We start from the raw sequence: 16,605 nt of genomic DNA on the forward strand, positions 1-16,605 counted from the left end.
ATCATAGCATTCGTTACTTAGAGTGGGACTCGATGTGTTTTCCTGTAAGAGCTGACCAGACCTTTGTACACACATAGTGGGAGATCGTGTTTTACGTTTTCAATGTATAAAGCTCAAAAACCTAACTGTACACATAGAAAGAGAGATCACAGTAAGTTTCCATTTACACATATGGCGCAATGCTGCCACCACGTGGTAATAGGTAACACTGCATAGGGCTTTTTTTGTGTGATCATCTTGTTTTTATTTTTTTTATTTTATTGATTTATCTTTTGAAAACAAATTAAAATATTTCTAAAATGCTCATTTTAAAAAGTTGCTCTTTTCAGTTTTCCCTTGCTTTTACCAAGAGCAAGAAGCCTTGAAAGCATAAAAGTAGACAAGAGTTTAAGTAGACCTCAAGGTTTTTTTTGTTCGATTTTCGTTTTTTTGGTTTTTAAATATTCACAAAAGCACCGTAATTGACATTTATTTATTATATATAGACTGTTAGCAAAGAGCAGGGATAGGAGAGCCCGAACACTAAAACATTTTGGTTTTGTTCGAGAATGTGTGTAATCACAGGGAATAAAGATGCATTTGTGTCATTTTACAGCATCACTACTCGCTCTGTTAGGTACACCTGCTCAACTGCCCGTTAACAAAAACGGCTAATCAGTTAATCACATGGCAGCAACTCAATGCATTTAAGCAAGTAGCCACGATCAAGGCGACCACATGTAGCTATGTTCTGATGGCAACTTCCATGTCACAAAGCTCAGATCATCAAGCTGGTTTCTTGAACATGACAATAAATTCACTGTACTCAAATGGCCTCCAGAGTTACCGCCATCTGGCCGGGGCCTTTCTGTGTGGAGCTTGCATGTTCTCCCGTGTTTGCATGGGTTATCTCTGGGGACTCCAGCTTCCTTCAAAGAGATTCAGTTAGTGGGGTTAGGTTAACTGGTGATGTGATGTGAGTGTTAATGGCTGTCTGTCTGTCTACAGTATGTTAGACCTGTTTCAGATTGGTGACCTGTCCAGGGTGTACCCTGCCTCTTGTTGCATTCTAGCTAGGATAGACTTCACCCACCCCACTCCCCGTAATCCTTAATTGGATAAGTGGAAGAAAATGGATGGACCTCAGGGATGTGTTGGAATGGGAGACTTGTATTGTGGACACGCAGCTGATAAATCTCCAGCAACTCTTTGATGCTATCATGTCAGTATAGACCAAAACCTCTGAGGAATGTTTCCAGGACCCCATTGAATCTTTGCATTGAAGAATTTAGGCAAAAATGGCTCCAACCCAGTACTAGTTACATGTACCTAATAACATGTTTGACTGTATAATGAGAAGTACTTTAAAAGCATGGCAAACGGAGCAAAACTGAAATGAAATCAGCACAACAATTAAACTAATCGTTTAGGTGGAAAACCTTTCCACCACAAATGATCCTGGACACTGGTGATGGCAAGCTACATTATAGCCACAGCCACCATGAGGCGCACTGACAGAGGTGAGGCTGCCACTGGGCCCTCTGACCACCACCAGTAGGCAACAGGTGAAGTGTCTTGCCCAAGGAAACTTGCACCGACCGAGACTGTCAGAGCTGGAGCTCGAACCGGCAACCTTCCGATTATAAGACGAACTGCCAACTCTTGAGCCACGATCGCCCCAATTTGCATCACCACATCAGATCTGTAGTTTTTCCATTTTCAGAGGGTTTTTTTTTTATCAGTTTGTCAGTTTTCAGAGGGAATTCTCTCAGCTAAGCTTGAATTTTTGTTCACTCCATGATGTAACAGCACTCGGCTTTGGTTCCTTTACAATAACCAAACCACTGGTCTTCCTGCTGAGATGAGACTTCACGATTCTTTATTTTTGTGTTTTAAATGCATGTATTTAAAAATCTTTCAAAACTGTCATAATTTTTAGGGGGGAAAAAGCCTCAGACCCTTCCCCCTCCCTCTAATGCCCCCATCTGACACACATATAGAGCCGATATTGAGTGACATGAAGCATATGCATTGTTACAAACAATGGAAAGAGGTTATCGTGCTCTGATGCAGCTGCTGCTCTGTGAACCAATGAGAGTGAAGATATTTTAGACATCTTGAGACCTCATGTTTTGTCTGGAGGTGCTCATTGTTTCCTCGTGCAACCATACATTTGGATTTATTATATCTTAAGAATGAATTATCTTTTAACGGGATCTTTTAACTGATCACTTTCAACAAATTGAGAAATAATTGCAAGATTGAGAAAAATAACAAATGTCAGGGTTAGAGAGTAAGTATCTATGTTAGGTATCTATAAGAGCTGTCTCACACACACTGTGTGGTGCAGAAGCATGCATTGCCTTGGACCTCTATAACAAGAGGTTCTCAGTCTGCTTCCTCCTCATCCAACAATTTAAGTCGACATAACGTTACAAAATCATAAACTTCAGTTTATGATTTGGGAAACACAAGCTTATTTTTGGCTAATCTACAAGTACTTTCCTTTATAGAGAAACACCTCTAACCCATCATGTCAGACGCCTATCTTTATAACTTATCCAGGTATGAATACATTTATATGTTTGGTCTTAATCAATAATTTCCTTAATTTTAGAAAAACAACAAAACTGACCATGCATTTGTGTTTTTCTCTCATTTCTTTCCTCCTTTGTCAGCCTTCGACTCTTGCCGCTGAAGCAAATCTTTAGGATCGTTCTGTCTTTCAGTTGAGTTTAAGTTTGTTTTACCTCAGTATCTGTGAATTTCCTTCTTTTTGGGTGATGGTGGCAATAGAATTCATCATTTTCTCTCATGTTTAAGTTAAGCTGAGCACTGTGTGTGTGTTGGGGTCAGTTTGTGTGTGAGGAGGTTAAAACCACGCTTTCCCAGGCCCACACAATGCACTCACTCTAGGGGAGGTGCACACACATGAGGGGCCCCTGTCTGCCACTATAGTCTATGTCTAACACACACATCAGCACAGGGGTTCGTGTGTATTCCTAACACCAGGATCACTAGATTCTAGGATGAAGACAATGAGGTTGTTAGGTTAGATTAGTTTAGGTTTAACATGATGTCCAGTTTAGCTTAAACATTTAAAAATCACAGGGGTTTTGGCACAACTTTACCTACTTTCAACATTCAAGTGGGAGAGCAAGGGTTGGGAAAAAAATCCTAGGGGTCAACTGTAAGAACATGTTTAGGCAACTAAAACCATGGCTGTAGTTCTGACGTCTTTAGGATCGATTAAAGACGGGTAACGTTTCCAAATTAGGTTAATCCACCAAAGGCTCCACAAGATGCTATGGCTTTCTCCGCACTAGTTGTTCACCTTATTGGCTCTGGTAAGCCATCTATAACGGGTTTACCTGGGCTGCTATCATCCGAAAACAATCAGGAAGGACATGAATGTAACAGATGTCAGTGTATGTGTAAAAGGCCCACACTGCAGGCTTTAGGTTAGTTAAAGTTACAGCGTGTAAAATCTCACTGCTCAATGTTAGTGAATTTAGTACCCCTTTCAATTCAAGTTTATGAACCTAACTACTGTAGGACAAACATTTTAGTCCGTCGAGAGATCAAAAACATTAAATTTAGACTACACCCACAACAGCATTTCTACTTTTTGTATATAAAAATCATTTTTGCGTATACTGTATTTTAACAATAACAATTAGCAATAAATCAGGATTATAAAATGTATTTGTGTCAGTTAAACATATATTTTGATGACCACCTCAAATTCTGGCCACTGTTCACATGCAGTGAGTGGTGAGTGTAGGTTATCAGTCTGCCGTTTACCTCAGCTGCCAGTGTGTGTACATGTGTATTTGCTCTGGAGGAGGCTGTAAAACTTTGAGAAAGGAGTCCGATAGGAGTCGATGAGCCAGTGAAGTTCACTTCTGTCTGATAAAAGCTATAATGAGGAAGATTTTGAGGATATCCTGAGCTTTTCTGTTGGTAAAAATGCTGTTTTTACCGCTGTTAGTGAAACTTTCTTAGATGTGGATCTAATATTGTTGGACATCGTATGAATAAATTACTATATGATGTGAGAATGTAATCAAATTGTTTATCTGACACTTGAGCCTTACATTAGCTGGGATGTTAGCTTATAACCAGCTGTTGCTGCTGTTTAGCCATTTATGCACATCTTGTGTTAGAGCTCTGACTTTGATGCAGGAGATGAGGCCTACGGTGAGGTGGAATAGGATGAGGTAAAAATGAGGGTGGAGATGTAGTAGTAATGCAGGAAGCAGATGACGAGGAGAAAAAGATGACAATATGCACATGCTAATGTAAGTGTTTGATAAAGCTGTTTAACTAAAGTAATTAAAAGTTGATTTCCTTTGACTTAATTGTTTTAGCTCTATTTATGAGTAATCACTCAGGAAGTCACAGGTTATATGTGTGAGGCTTGTCAATATGTTTTCAGGTTTATTTTATGACTCATGAAATCCTTAAGTATAGATACTCAACACTTCTCTTTGTCTCTCTCTTATTAGCACTTGAGTGCTATGAAGTAAGACTTTATTTTCTCTCAGGTTGCTTTGTGAACAAACATCACGCTGAACTGACACCCGCTGCCTACCACAAACGCTCCTGCATCACTTAAGTGTGAAAACTAACAGAGCAGTTTTATTGCACTTTACATTAGAATTATACTTCATTCAAAGAAATGCTTATTTGAGGCAAAGATGGCTCACTGTAGCATTTCAGTAGATGGAAAAGACAAAAACAAAAGCTGCATGAGTAATTGGTCCTAAAGGTATTTTACCATAAGGATATAACAGTACTGAGCAGATGATTCTCTGTTGTTTGTACCACCCATGAAAGGTGTTGGATGTCCCAGTCAGAGCCTCACATTCCCTGTTAGGTTTGTGAAACCTTAGAAGTGTTTCACAGCTTTTTTTTTTAGCTTTCACCCCTGAATCACAATCATTCTTAACAAAGATGTTGTAAAGATGGTTAAAAGCTAAAAGCCCACAAACAGCCCAGCTGGCCTCTAATAACACAAGCTGCTGCATATGAATATAGTGTTCTCACCCCTTTAGGACTGAAAGAGGAAAAAATCTCACACTGTAATGACTCAAGACCACTTAAGACTGCAAACTAAGGCACTAACCTATAATGGCTTTGCAACCAAATGAGTTAGTGACTCTGATAAATTAAAATGCTCCCAAATACTTTTCATATCTTCCCTGTATAAATTTATTTCATTTTTGTCTTAAGTATATGATCATTTTAATAGTATTTCAGTAAACTGGAATATCATTTCAAACTTACTTTTAGTTTAGTTGTAGCTGACTACAACAGCCTTCTGAACATGTAAATATATAGACAGCTTTCCAGTGTGCATGCATATATATTCATTATAAAGGAACATCAATGGATAGAGTATTTGTGAAATTGAATATTTTAAACCCACGTTGTTTTTTGTTCTACTTTTTCCAGGGTTATCACAATTTTAATGAAGATATTCCAATATGGTATGCCAAATTTTAAATATATTAGTCACATGGATGGGTTTTGTTTCTCAAAGCAACAACCCTGTGTAGAATAGAAGCCACAATGAACATAAGGTTATGCACAATGTATATTTTTCCTTCTGAGTTATTATTCAAGATGATCTAAAACATAAATATGAAACCCAGACACAATGTAGAAAGCATAGCACCTAACCGAACCTCCCTCTGGCCTATTAGCAGTAATGTTTTTAGCGTGAGGTTGCATGTAAATGAACACAGTACATGCAAAAATAAATAATGCCCTCCCAACAAAGTCTTGGTAACTTTCATCGGTAAACTAAACAGACTCGCTTCGTCACATCTCTCTTTTATTTAAAACATTCCAATAAAGAAGGGAGAAAAAAAAAAATTTCAGAGTTGCTTTATGTTTTAAACATTCATCGTTTTGACTTCTATGTACAGTTTACATGGTGGAAGGTTCACTGCAGAGATTTCCAGTCACAGGTTTACTCGATCTACGCCGTTGGGCTTGCTTCAGCCTAAAGTATGTATCAATACAGTTAATATTTTCATAAAAAGGCACTAATGACAGGCTAGTGTACAACATATTATAAAGAACTGTAATTCAACAGGCGTCAGCAAAAATCATAAATAGCTTTTGCCTTTGGCTGTGATCAAACTGAGCTCAATCACTGAAAGAATTTACATATTAACATTTTTTTCTATTACATATTAAGGCTCAATAAATACAAGCACTTAAAATTAAAAAAAAAATAAAAATTTGCACAATCATCAAGTTTCACAGGAATGTAACAAGAGTCTGCAACAAGGCTGCAACAGTTTATATAATATGGGGAGGGGGGGGAAGCCACCAACAGGTCACGAGCATGAAAACATTTAGGTGTGAGCAAATCAGGAGATTGTTCCTTTGACCCACGAAGCTATGAAACTCATTGTGTAGTTCATTATCAAGCAGTTTGCCACCTTGCCAATTTACAGCAGGTCTGCACATTGAGATTCAAAATGAAATGGGGACATTAATCACACTAAATTTCAAAATCCAGCTCTTCAGAGCAAAGGTTCCTTTCAATGTAATTAAGATTTAACAAAATAAAAATAATACACACACCACAGGAAATGAGTCTGTCCATCTTCCTGAGAAGATGGCCTGAAGCACCATTCAAAAGCAGGCATCACTTAGAATAGCACCAGTGAAACTCCCAGATATGAAATGATTGGCTCTTTTTCAGACCAAAACCAGTCTAAGGAAAAAGAAAAGCCACGACAGCTGCTGCACATCTGTGGGCTTGGTCAAGCTAAAATCAGTTTTGAAGTAGCTGCTGCTGATTCAGACCAACATTTGCTAATTGTATATGTATTAAATATATTAAAAACAAAACAAAAACAAACTTAAAGTTAGGTAGCCTGTGAGCTGCATTCTCTGACCATATCAAAGGAGTCAGACCTGAATGGAAACGTGAACACGCTGATCTTAGCCTTCGTCACCTTTAACCACAATACTGTTGGCAGGATTGTCAACAGGGACAAATCCCAATATTTTACAGCTGAACATTGTCAATTCATCACCATGGCTACTAAAAGTCTGATCTTAGTGTTTAAAACAAAAACAAAAAAAAAAAAAAAAAAAAAAAAAAAAAAAAAAAAAAAACACACACACAACACACAAACAGACCCAACAACACACGCACACACACAAGCTACATGAGGTCAGTTTGCCCAAAATTGTGCATCATTCAGCAAGTGGCTCCTATCGGACTAAGGAGAGGTAGCACGTCTCTCTGGTTTTGTCCTGGTCAGGGATTGGGTGGCTTCTCTGTGCTGCTGGGTGGTGTCAGAATTGGTCCCGCGGCAACAGGCGATAGCTGACCGGCGTTACTCTCAGAGATCATACACTCCTGAGCCATTCTCTGCAGGAAGAAACAGTTCCATGTTAGTAATTAAAATCACTTTATCATATACTTTAAGCTCCTAGGACCTGGCGTCCACATATGTGGACATCACATTTTGGGTTATTTAGACCAAAATACTCAATTTTTGCTCTTCAAGGGCCCGATATCCACTTACGAGGACATTATACTGCTACTGTTCTATCAAAATTTTAAACGAATATCCTCAGATGTGGCTCTTATTTTTCTTATAAACAAAAATCAGGTTTTTAAAAAAAATAAATAAATAAATAAAAAAAATAATAAAAATCTGGTAATTCTTTGTTTTTACATTGATCGTGCCCCAATGTGACCAAATATCAAAGAGAAATTTAAAATGCATGCCGTGGAAGAGTTCGGGTCTTAGGAGGTTAACCAAAAAAAAAAAAAAAGGACAAAAATCTGTCCAGTAGGGCTGCACAATTTTGCATAAAATGAGAATCATGATTTTTTTTTTTTTTTTTGCTTAAAAATTGAGATCACGATTCTCTCATGATTTTCTTTTCCAAGATAAATATTTATTGCACATCAACTTTGTAACAGTTGAGACCGAACATAAAAACAATAAATGTCTCATATTTTGTCGTTGCCGCAAAATGTTGTACTGCTTGCAATTCCGTCTCCACCGTTGCTCGATACTGCGTGTATAGAGCAGGTAGTGCGACAATAGAAAAATAGTTGCGGGACGGCACTGTGTAGCGTTTGTCTAGGGCGATCGTTTTCCTAAATCCCTCGTTTTGCACAGTGTTGATGGGAGCCATATCTTTAGCCAGGCGATAAGTGATAGCCTCCGTAATTTCTTTGTGCCTGCAGGAGTTCGACAGGTATGGGGAAGCGCTGTATAAGGTTCCCGTTATTGATGGTTGGGTGGTTGACTGGGACGGATTTTCTCCTGTCACTTTCTCCTCATCTCTCCGTGCTCTCCGTTGTTTTTTTCCCCCCTGCCAATTTTAGCAGCCAGCTGGCTTCTGTATCACGTGGTATACTCATTTGCTGAGTAGGAAGAGTGAGCGCTTGTTTTCATGCAGATTATGTCCCGGATCAAAATGCGGTACAATAGTCTTTTTTTTTTTTAAACATAGTTGTCATTTGGAAATGAGATCGCACATAAGTATGAATTGAGATCGTGATTTTCTAACGATTAATTAATTAATTAAGCCCTACTGTCCGATTAATTAAGCCCTACTGTCCAGTCAGTCATAAAATCAAATTTCAAAGCTTTCATGTCATTGATGGATGAACACATGTAGCCGGATTAAGCAGTTTCCCTAATGATCAAATTTGCCAGTTTATACCAAGTAGACCCTGAATGATCAGGCAAGTTTTTAAAAACCCGAGTACCATTTTTACCAGGTAAAAGCCTGATATGGGTGCCTTACTTTTCCAGCGACAATAACAATAAGTGTTACACTGTGGTAAAACAATTTAAGTGGCCTCAGTTATATTCTTTCTTTCCCTTTTTGGGCTCGAGTCCTCCACCGGTTCTGTACAAATATGTGAAATTTAAGCCAAAGAATTAACAACTCTTTTAATTATATAGACTTATATATAGGCATGCATTGCTCTAAGCTCTTGCAAGGAGGCGTCTATATAGATATTTAACTACACTTTCTAACCCTTTTAAAAACATTCAAAATTGTGTATTACTTTACAGTGATACTAATCTTGCATTTCAGATTCTTAGTTTTCTGTCTACTTTTTCTTACCAGTAGGTTCAGATAGGCCACGTGTGTCTGGATATTGTGTCTGTCATCTGCTCTGACTTTTGGGAAGTTCTTGAGCTGAGGTTTGGGTTCAGATCGCAGTGTTTCCATGAAGGGAGTCATCCACTGATAACACTGAGACACACTATCCCATGTGAGACCTGAGACAAAAAACAAGTTAACGATTGTGAGTGAAGTTATAAAACAAAGAATCCCACCAACAAATAGAGCAAAAAAAAAAAAAAAAAAAAAAAAAAAGAAATTAAATCTGATTATGTGAATGGGGAAACTCACCTGAGACTTTATGAACAACGTCAAAGGTGGAAAAGTGGCAGAAGGCAGCTGCGGCAAGAACGCTGTAGTTATAGTCGAGCGCGGTGATGTCCATCATACACAAGTCCAACAGCTGCAACATGCAGGTCAAAGATCAGTATAATACTGAATCAGAAAGTGTTTGCATCATTTTTTTTTTTTTTTAAATTCAAACAGATGAATAAACAAGGATAAACAGAAAAAGAGGATTTAAATAAATGTAGCAGCCGTTGAAAGTACCTGTGTGATCTGGATGTAGGTTTCCTGGGAGAACTGCGGCTCCAGGAAGTTCACTCCATTTTTCTGGGCTTCAACCTGAGTGTATAGCTTCAACCAGGAGATGGGGGTCTCAGGACAAAGGTTCCAGTCTAACGCCTATGGGACAGCAACACGGAGGTCAACACAGAAACTTTGATTGCTACCACTCAATATTACAAGATTAGATTAGAAAGTGAAGTAGATAAGTTTGCGTACCTTTAATATGTGAAGCTCTGTGCGCTGGATGTCCCACTGGTCGCAGGCACCGTCTGTGACATAGGCAAACTCGTAGGTTTTAGGAGGGTAGATTTCCTGATGAGAAAGAAGGGGCAAAGTTGGTTATTGAGATTAAACGTCATCAGCACAAACAGAGGTTTGACTATCAGAAATATCTGACTCTATAAGAATTAAGACACTCACCTCTATCTTGGAGGCTATGAAGAGCGCCGTGATGCCGATGAGTTGCAGGTAGTCTTTGTTGATATTCTCCTGAGTGAGCATGAAGCGGTCAAAGTAGTCCTGGGCAAGGTACGCTGTCTGTCTGTGAAGGCTGTACACCTCACTCACCTGCCGAGGCAATCGGACATAAAGGCTGAGTCTTTGTCCAAAACCAGAACAGTCGAATTTCTGCACATTAAAGATTTTCACGCTCACCTCAAGCAGCCAGTCCAGGAGAATTGCCCTCATCTTGGGCTGCAGTTTAGGATGCCGCTCCAGGTAGCTCTTGTCATGAACGTACTTCAGCTCCTTGTTAAGCATTTTGATCCACACATCGTCCGAACTAGCCCAACTGGAAGAGAAACGGCAAGTTTTAACCATTTATGCTGGTCAATAAGTACATGCAACAGTGATGCTAACAACTGACTACAGACTGGACAAAATCAGAGAGGTGAATTAACGAGTTCTGCAGACAAAGCAAGTAACAGGATACATCTGAAACTTGATTTTTACTTGCAAAGTGACTTTGACTGTAATTGAGGGCCTTGAACCCTAAATACCAGGTGGGGTGGAGCAACATCTCCAACAACAATAGCGCTGTGGAGTATTAAGTGTTGCGCTACGACCTCCCTATTGAGGTGTAAAAGCTACACTTACCTGAGATGAGGAATGGGCGAAGCCTTGATGAAGAGGTTCTTGAATGTGTATTGTTTGAAGTTGGACGGGTTTGCTGGTTTTAGCTCTTTGTGGGGAGTTTCTATGAGAATGCATGGAGACGCTCCATCCTCTGACCAACACTTCTGGAAAGAAAGAATAAAACTTGAATTTAAAAGAGGAGACGGAAACTCCCAGACCTGACTGTTGGTCAAGCAGATGTATTAACATACTAAAAGGGATTAATCTGGCACATCCCATTGCTCTGAACAAATCAAAGTTACTCAACATTGTGACTTCACCTAGTCACAATGTTAAATTTGCAAAATGTATGATTTTCTGTGGAATCGGTGGCTGCATTTCTGTCATTTTTGACACTGCCTACATACCAAGTGTCATCTCATCTACAGCAGGACTCTACGTTACACCACCACTGTGAAGTTCAGTTTCATATCATGCTAAACAGCGACACCTGCTGTTGAATAAAAGGTAGTGCATGGCTACGACTAGAAATTTACTACTGAAACCTTTTCACCTACTCCTATAATATGATCTTATCCAGATACAAATCTGCTAGAAATAAGTCACTTAGGACCATGTATCAAGTCATGAGAGAAAATAGTTAAATAAAATATTTTAATTAAATAAAAAGGAACCAATGCAAACACAGCCCATTTTCGACTACAGGCACCCATTCTATCTATAAATACAGAGACCATTTACTATAAAGCTTTACTATGTAGTAAATGGTGGAAATTAAATTAATTTCCTTATAAAAAAAAAAAAAAAAAAAAAAAAAAGTTGGGCACACACACACACACGTTAGTCAGACAGATAAACAAGTAACAACAGAGACACACTGGGCTGAGCTCTTATCAGTAACAAACACAGTCATTAAGCATCAATATCATTTGGGCAGTACTAACTTGTATTTCATAGCTTTGTTTCTTGGCAGCGGGTTGTAGTTTCTTCTTAGAACACTAAACAAGAAAAGACAGAAACATGTGTCTTTGAGCTAAAAACAAGACAAAGCTGAGACAAACACTGATAAACTGAAACACAGGATTGCAGCTAGTAACAGAAACAAACCTCAGTCTTTCTTTTCCTCAGCGTGACGGTGCTATTTGGATCTCTGGCTTGAAGAGTGATGCGATCACTGAAATTAAAATTAAATAAGAATGGTCAAATAAGAATCTGCCTCTTGCTCACTGAAATATTAATCGAATTAATCTGCAATTAGAGCCAACTTTTAAAAAAAATAAATATTGGTGATCAACTTAAACACCAGTATTGATGGAAATAATGACTGGGCCACAGTGACAAAAGCAATCAGCAAGGCAACTGTATTAGGAGTTTCGCCCATTTAAAGAAAGGGGTGATTACAGCTTGATGGATTTAAAGTTTTTACATTTGAGCGACTGGCCATCTTATCTTACTACATGTGATTGTGAACTGGTGACAAGTACAAAAATGTATGACATCGCTGTAGGCTCTAAAACCTAATCACATTTACAACAGACTATGCCTTTCAGCAATCAAAACACTAAAAGCAACAGTGAACAGACAATGTGATCCAATCTAACTGTACAAACATCTATTAGTTTTCACCTCCAGTCACTCATCTCTGCTTAATTTGAACAATGGTGTCATTAAAGTCTCCTGATGTATAAACATCTGGAGTTTGATCTCTGAGGAGCTCCTATAGCTTTGCTGTAGGGTAGTGGCTCCACTTCACCTCCGGGCCCCCAGTTTCAGAACAATCACCAAGAGGTGCTCACCTGCGCCTGGACATGGTGCTGACTGTATTGTATGGCTCCGCTGTAAAGAAGAAAAGGAGAGATTACATTAAATTCAATATTAACACTGTGAACAGAGATATTAAAAAAAATGAAAAAATATAAATAAATAAAAAACACTTGGGAAAAATAATTCAAATTCTCGTGGAAGTTTCCAAGAGTTAAGTGGGCCCTTTCTGAAGAAAATGCCTCCCCAATGCAACTAGGCATCTGGTTTAATGCTATAGGATCATATACAACCAAAAAAACCGTTTAAAAGTGAATGATCCACAGCTGGATCCTAATACGCTCAACAACCTCAGATATAATAAGACATCCCTTTGTAGGATTACTTCTAACCTGCTTACAAGTGATGGTTAGCTTATAATAACATATGCAGTGTTAGCTTGTGGCCACCATTTTAGGAGCCACGGAGATTCGATAAAAACCGAGAACGGGGAATTAACAATGCCGACAGACTGCATATAAGGACTACCAAGTGTCTCATTTCAGAGTAAAAAGGTAAAACTGATTAAAAACGTGATAAATACAGAGCCAAAGCAGCCAGGCAGGACCTGTAAGCTAGTGTGGTATCTGCAGCCAGAAAAGAGGGGGGCTGGTTTTTCCCTCGATTTTGAACAAAAAAAGCGGAGAAATCCCGCAATTCATATCAAATTTACCACTTTCAGCGTCACAATATACATCTCCAAACATCTTTGGTGTATTTAGAATGAGTGAAATCGACAAAATACTAACTTTAATTCGGGGTTGAAACTCAAAGACGCGCCAATTTCCGCAGCGTAGAAGCGGGAGGATTTGAGCCCTACCTCCCCGAAACTGCTCCAAGCCTGCCGGGTTAAAATAGCCAAAAAGACCGCTTAACATAAACGATATATAATTTAAAGCCACCTGGGCACCTAAAACAAACCCTTATGAAGCACATTTGTCAACAAGAGGATTTTTAAGCGCTACAAAGTAAGAGAAACTGAGACCGACCTCAGGCCAAAGATACAGAGGGGAGCTACTGTAATTAGCAAACTTAGCTCGGTAACTCCTAACTAGGTCAACAATAACCAGCTAACCCCGATGTGTACTTAAACTGGGCATCTACAGCTTTTGCATGCAAACGCATTGATAAATGCTTGGTTTAAGGAAACGTGCACAAATGACAAAGACAACGTGAGGACGTAATTTTGTACAAAGTTTTAAAGCTACACGCCTCAGTATTTTAACAGAATCTCCACCAAAAGGCCAAATTCTCTCTAAATACACATCTGGCACGACATGTAAGAGCCAACTAAAGTAGAACAGACTACATCAGAGGTGGAAACAATGCCCGGGCAGTTAAAAAAACAAGTAAACAAGAACACAAGAAAGCAGTCCCCGCTTTAGTCCGCATTTGAATCCTTTTTGCGCCAATAACGACGACTTAAATACGAAACCTAAGATGAAAACCGCAGGAAAGGTTAAGCAGCTTCGAGGCATAAAATATTAAACTATAAATATTCATATAGCTGAAGTCTCCGAGTCGGTGCTCTTACCTCCTTAGTGAAGAATGAATGAGTACATCAGCTGTGGCGCCGGCGCCAATCCTTATATCCGCATCTGCCTGCCTCCTGCCAGTGCGCATGCGCGTTCCCGGTTTCACAGAAACGCGCTAAACGTTTAAATACGAATTGAGATTTGTACAAACCGGCTAAACTGGACGGTTCTAATCGGGTTGTTATAACTTCGACCGCGATAAAACAGCTTATTGACAGGCTCAGGACGGAGGTAAACCGGCTGTGCTTCCAGTTTGTCTGGAGCCTCCGTTCATTTCTAAGGGACACCGAGCTGAAGTATGAATTATGCAGTAAACACCACTTTCTGTACATTCCGGTTAAACTTTAACGATTCCGTAGACACCCTTGAGTATACTAGCAATAGATATTGGTGGTAATTATTTCAATCCGTGGAGTTATTTTCGCTTTTTTACGCGGCATCGAAACTCCTTCCGCATCCGAGTCCCGCCTGTGGGAGGGAGCTCCATGACGTAGAGCCAATGAGAAGGCGAGCAGCTGCAGCCGCGTGCTCCTTCTGCAGAATGTAAACAGAGGACCACGTGCATCTGCTGTCAAAAAGAAGTGCTGAAAAGCTGCTGCTACTTCCAACTTTTAACTACAACAATTATAATTACTTCACGAAACAATAGCAGAGCAGCAGTTATAAGAAAGTAAATAAAATAACTTGAGATTACCAACCAGTAACGAGAAAATAAAACTGACAAAAAAGGCACCAAGCCACTACAGAGATTCCTAACAACAATAAAGTGGAGTAAAAAAAACCAAAACAAAAAACCCAGACAAATACTCAAAAACAAAGAGCCAAATAATTAAGAATGCCATCAGTAAAAAAAATGCTAATATAAACCTCATAAATAGATTTTTTTTAAAAAGCAACTACAAATAAGTCAGAGACAAAGAGATAATATGGGAATATAGATATGTAAAACACCAAAGTGGATCAAAAAGATCACTGAGAGGCATAAAACAGCTGCCAATACACAGTCAACTACTACAGAGACTCCTAAAAATCACAACATTACAAAGGGCTCAAAAGAGTCTTACAAGAACAACAGAGAGACATTAAATAACCATAAGTAGACACAAAATGGCTGTAAATACACAAAACTGTTGCAAAACAACAAGCACTTTGAGAGCACAACCCTCCGGAAAGGCAGCTTCCTCTCCAGGCAGTATTTACTTTTAAGGGAATAGTATTTTTTGTACATATTCTTTGTTTTCTTTGTTGTTGTAATTTGTACGTTAAGAAGTTATTTCATTGTTATTTTCAGCATTTTAGGAGCACCTTATCTAGCACTTTATTTAGCATCGTACTTTAAGCATAGATTTGCAGAGGAAGAACATTTGCATACAAAGTTTAATTATTCATTGAATATTTATTGTGTATTTTAAAATCAGTTGGTAGCCTTTGTTCCAGGTCCTGGACAGCTGCTCCTCGTCAAGAAATGTGGTGGTTGTCTGTGAAAAGGAAAGGTTGTGATTGAGAGCAAATAAGGTTTACCAGTAAGGATAACTAATGCAAGTGTGTGTGAAAATCTAGAAATAAAGGTGGTGCAAAGAAGCAACTGTAAGACACAATTACTCACCTTTCTTTCTTGTGTCCTGTTCAGGGTGTTTGGGCAAATGTTTCCTTGGGGGTCCAGACACCATTTAAAGGTTCCGGGAGAGGCCATGGGTTAAGAGAGTGTGGCGTTTTTATAATAATGGGTTTGGTGTAAGGATAAAGTGTAAAATATGTATTCATATGAAAATGAAAAATGTATTTAGATATTTATTTATTTGAGTTGATTTATTGTATAATGTGGTGGAAGGTTGGGTTTGAGAACTCACCTGTTAATAGAATAATGGTTTAGCCTGCAACAGCTGAAAGTACTTAAGGCTGCTAGTTGCCATTAGATGGGTGGACTGTTTGGTGAGGAGAGCTGTCTGATAAAGAAATACCCCTTGTTCCACTATACTTGTCTTGGTCTGCCTCATTGTAAATCCAGCCACAAAAGGCTGCCCTGTAACAAGCAGTAAACCTCAGAGCAGGAGCAGCGGATCAGCTGATCACAGTCTGTACACTAAGAAAATCTACTAAAGCTCACAATCAAAACTATTGTGAGCTTTGAGTCTTTTCTCCACACTGAGCCACTACAACCAATGTAAGGGTTCCTCCACCTGATGAATCCACTTTAACCTTTGACTGTACTCATTTCCCTTTTTAGGTGCGGCATTAAAGTTACTCTCTACGATGTAGACAACAGAAAATAGAGCTACTTTAAAAAATGCACTCTTTTTTTCTTTGCTCGTGTTCTACATAATTGATTCAAGCTAAATAGATTCAATAGAATTAAAATTTAGACTGAAATACTTAAAGCTCTTGGTAATATGGTCATGTAGCAGATACTTGTAACATTATTTCAAAGGTGGATACAAGCATCAGTTTGTGCATTTTGTCCGTCTGATGCCACTAGTTTGAAAAAGACCACTTGTCAGCAGCTTCTTGTTCTGAGGCAATAGTGCTA

The 16,605-nt window shown here is 38.8% G+C and overlaps 1 protein-coding gene across 2 annotated transcripts; it reads right to left on the reverse strand.

Annotated features, from left to right (window-relative positions):
* Positions 1 to 7,125: 7,125 nt before the first annotated feature.
* Positions 7,126 to 14,150, reverse strand: ccne2 (cyclin E2). Of its 2 annotated transcripts, none has more exons than XM_026185941.1 (12): positions 14,078 to 14,150; positions 12,540 to 12,579; positions 11,851 to 11,917; positions 11,688 to 11,741; positions 10,765 to 10,907; positions 10,324 to 10,459; positions 10,090 to 10,236; positions 9,886 to 9,981; positions 9,652 to 9,786; positions 9,394 to 9,505; positions 9,103 to 9,260; positions 7,126 to 7,378 (listed from the first exon to the last, which is right to left on the reverse strand). In XM_026185941.1, exons 2-12 carry the CDS (start codon positions 12,551 to 12,553, stop codon positions 7,265 to 7,267), a joined length of 1,176 nt encoding a protein of 391 aa, XP_026041726.1. In that variant the 5' UTR covers positions 12,554 to 12,579; positions 14,078 to 14,150; the 3' UTR covers positions 7,126 to 7,264. The 2 variants fall into 2 exon arrangements, with proteins under 2 accessions (XP_026041726.1, XP_026041727.1); XM_026185942.1 differs by lacking the exon at positions 14,078 to 14,150 and adding an exon at positions 13,293 to 13,473.
* Positions 14,151 to 16,605: the final 2,455 nt, after the last annotated feature.

Source organism: Astatotilapia calliptera, chromosome 11, assembly GCF_900246225.1.
Source record: "Astatotilapia calliptera chromosome 11, fAstCal1.2, whole genome shotgun sequence".
In the NCBI taxonomy this organism is placed as follows: Eukaryota; Metazoa; Chordata; class Actinopteri; order Cichliformes; family Cichlidae; genus Astatotilapia; species Astatotilapia calliptera.